The 2,500-nt window shown below is 46.9% G+C and overlaps 1 protein-coding gene across 2 annotated transcripts in view; it reads left to right on the top strand.

Moving 5' to 3' along the window:
* abhd13 (abhydrolase domain containing 13) overlaps positions 1 to 2,500 on the top strand; it is a 12,353-nt gene that overhangs the window by 9,335 nt on the left and 518 nt on the right. The window contains exons 1-2 of one of the 2 annotated variants that reach the window (XM_068601776.1): positions 525 to 784; positions 1,813 to 2,500. The exon at positions 1,813 to 2,500 is cut by the window's right edge and continues 518 nt beyond it. In XM_068601776.1, coding sequence (XP_068457877.1) covers positions 1,847 to 2,500 — 654 coding nt within the window. In that variant the 5' untranslated portion in view covers positions 525 to 784; positions 1,813 to 1,846. Of the gene's footprint in view, positions 1 to 524; positions 785 to 1,812 lie in introns of those variants that run through there. The other variant, XM_068601777.1, reaches the window with a different exon arrangement.

The following is a 2,500-nucleotide window of genomic DNA, read 5'->3' as shown; positions in this document are numbered from 1 at the left end:
TTTCAGGATTATATTCTTCCAAGAGCAACACCTAGTGGGCAAAGACTGAATAGCACACAGCTTCAGATCAGACTAAACCTTTCACAATAGTGTTTGCTGCTCCCTCAAATGACAGTTTATGAAGAAAAAAATGTCCCAGCTATAATGTGGCCTATAATCATTAAGAGATTATTTAAAATCATGAAAATTATAGTTTTTACAAATGTAAACATACATGTGTTTTAGATAGAACGAAAGATTAAATGACAGATGTAACGGATTCTGCAATTGCAACTCATAGTAAACTCAACATTCTTGTGAGAAATAGTAAAAATAAAAAATAAATTGTGAACATTGTCAGGATCGAGTAAGAGCACGAGAGTATCGATGGACGAGGCCACGCAGAGGAAGAAGTTCAGTCAGCTTCCAAAAACAGACAAACCAGACACTGTAGGAGCCATTTACCACCAGCAGGTGGCAGTAATGCAACATTAAAGAGACCAGCTGCTGTAAAACTTCCCAGAAGAAGAAGAAGAAGAAGAAGGAGAAGAAGGAACCTTTCTTGTGCTGCTAAGACGCTTGCGGAACTCTGGGAGGGTGCACACTCCAGCAGCGCTGCCGCTAGCGGGTGGTGGAGCTAGCCTCGCCGGCTCTCGCTGACAGTACTTTAGCTTGCGGCTTTCACCGCTTTACTGTGACAGTAACTCCTTTAACCTCTGAAGAGCTGCATGACAGTCACGGTGCTGTCTACGTGCTACTGTTTAGCGACCTACCCATGCAGCTGAGGTGCTAAAATGAGAGGAGGGTAAGTATGTGGCTCCCTTGCTAACTATAGGAGGCATAGGTGGCTTAATATATGCAGTAAAAAGAAGCTGGCAGCTCAGCCAGCGATGAGTGTGAGGTTGGTATTTGGCGTGCAAGGCGCGACGCTAACGCGCAGCTAAGCTAGCTAGCGTCCCTCTTCCGTTGTAGGCCAGCCGCCTAAACGCTGCGCGCAGCGCCGCCGCGGACACAGTTTCGCCTTTGATATTCCTGAAACAACGCCACAGCGCTAAGTGGTGATTTATTGTTAAATAGTGACATACGTACATTTAATTTACGTTGGACGTGTGGTAACCTGCGGCTCTGGTGCGAGCTGCACCGGGCTCTTCGCCAGGTTGGCAGTAGCTGTCATCATTTCCTGTGTGTGGGTGGGGTCAAGACATTTTTTTCAGTCTTGTAATATTTATATTGTTTTGTACCCAGCAACATTAACATTGATTCAACATCACGTTCACCCTCCACTGCTGCAGGTTTCATCCGTTTACACCCTGCACACACTGATGGGTTGACTCACTGCATGGTTCAGTGACAGAATACCACAGTGGGCTTCTTGGTTTTTAGGGGTTAATTACACGGTGTAACTGTATAACATACTTTTGAACACAGCTCATTGAGTGCATCCACTGTTTGGATAAACATTAATGGGTGGCACTTTTAATAACTGGTACATTATGGTGGAGATATACCAGATGTAGATGGAATAGTTGGGTAATGGTAAAGATTCTTCAATGTGATCATTTGTTTTACCTCTGACTGTCCGTCACTTTGGGCTCTGATTGGTGTTTGTTTCAGACTTAATAATCACAAACTAATTTGATAATTAGCCGTATGTGCATGTCCTATGCACTGATGGCCAGATGTTTTGTAGCTAATGTTATTATTCGTTTTACACATTTATGTTCATTGTCAGACCATTTCTCTATAGAATCACTTGATCCTTGATTATGTACATTTACTTTTAACCACTTTCTCTTCTCACCCCTGTTCTTTCTTTGATCTCTGTATTTGCAGAGTGTGTGCCGTGTGACTCAGCCCTCGTGTCGCCATGGAGAAGCCCTGGAGGCTGTGGGTGGGGATAGAGCACTGCACCCTGACTCTGGCGTCTTGGTCCTGGGGCGCTTGTCGAGTCTCCCTTTTGGCCCTCATCCTCACCTTCCACCTGTATGGAGGGTTTTTTCTCCTTGCACTTATCCTGGCCTCTGTGGCAGGCATTCTTTACAAATTTCAGGACGTGCTCCTCTACTTCCCAGACCAGCCCCCCTCCTCTCGTCTTTATGTTCCCATGCCAACAGGAATCCCTCATGAGAATGTGTATATTCGCACAAAGGACGGTGTGAAGCTCAACCTCATCCTGCTTCGCTACACAGGTGGCGACACGCCGCCCGGAGTCAACCCTGGCAATCAAAGCAACCCCACCTCCTCTGCTCCACCGACCATCCTTTATTTCCACGGTAATGCAGGTAACATTGGCCACAGGGTGCCGAACGCCCTGCTCATGCTGGTCAATCTGAAAGCCAATGTGGTGCTGGTGGACTACCGTGGCTATGGAAAGAGTGAGGGTGAGCCCAGTGAGGATGGACTGTACCTGGATGCCGAGGCCACACTGGACTACGTCATGACCCGTCCTGATCTGGACAAGACAAAGGTGGTACTGTTTGGCCGCTCTTTGGGCGGTTCTGTGGCTGTGCGCTTGGCGTCG

The sequence above is a fragment of the Clinocottus analis genome, unplaced genomic scaffold, assembly GCF_023055335.1.
Source record: "Clinocottus analis isolate CAN_PGR_092001 unplaced genomic scaffold, fCliAna1.0.p SCAF_54, whole genome shotgun sequence".
NCBI lineage: Eukaryota > Metazoa > Chordata > Actinopteri > Perciformes > Cottidae > Clinocottus > Clinocottus analis.
The sequence above is the reverse complement of the archived record's forward strand: the minus strand, read 5'-3'. Positions and strand labels throughout refer to the sequence as shown.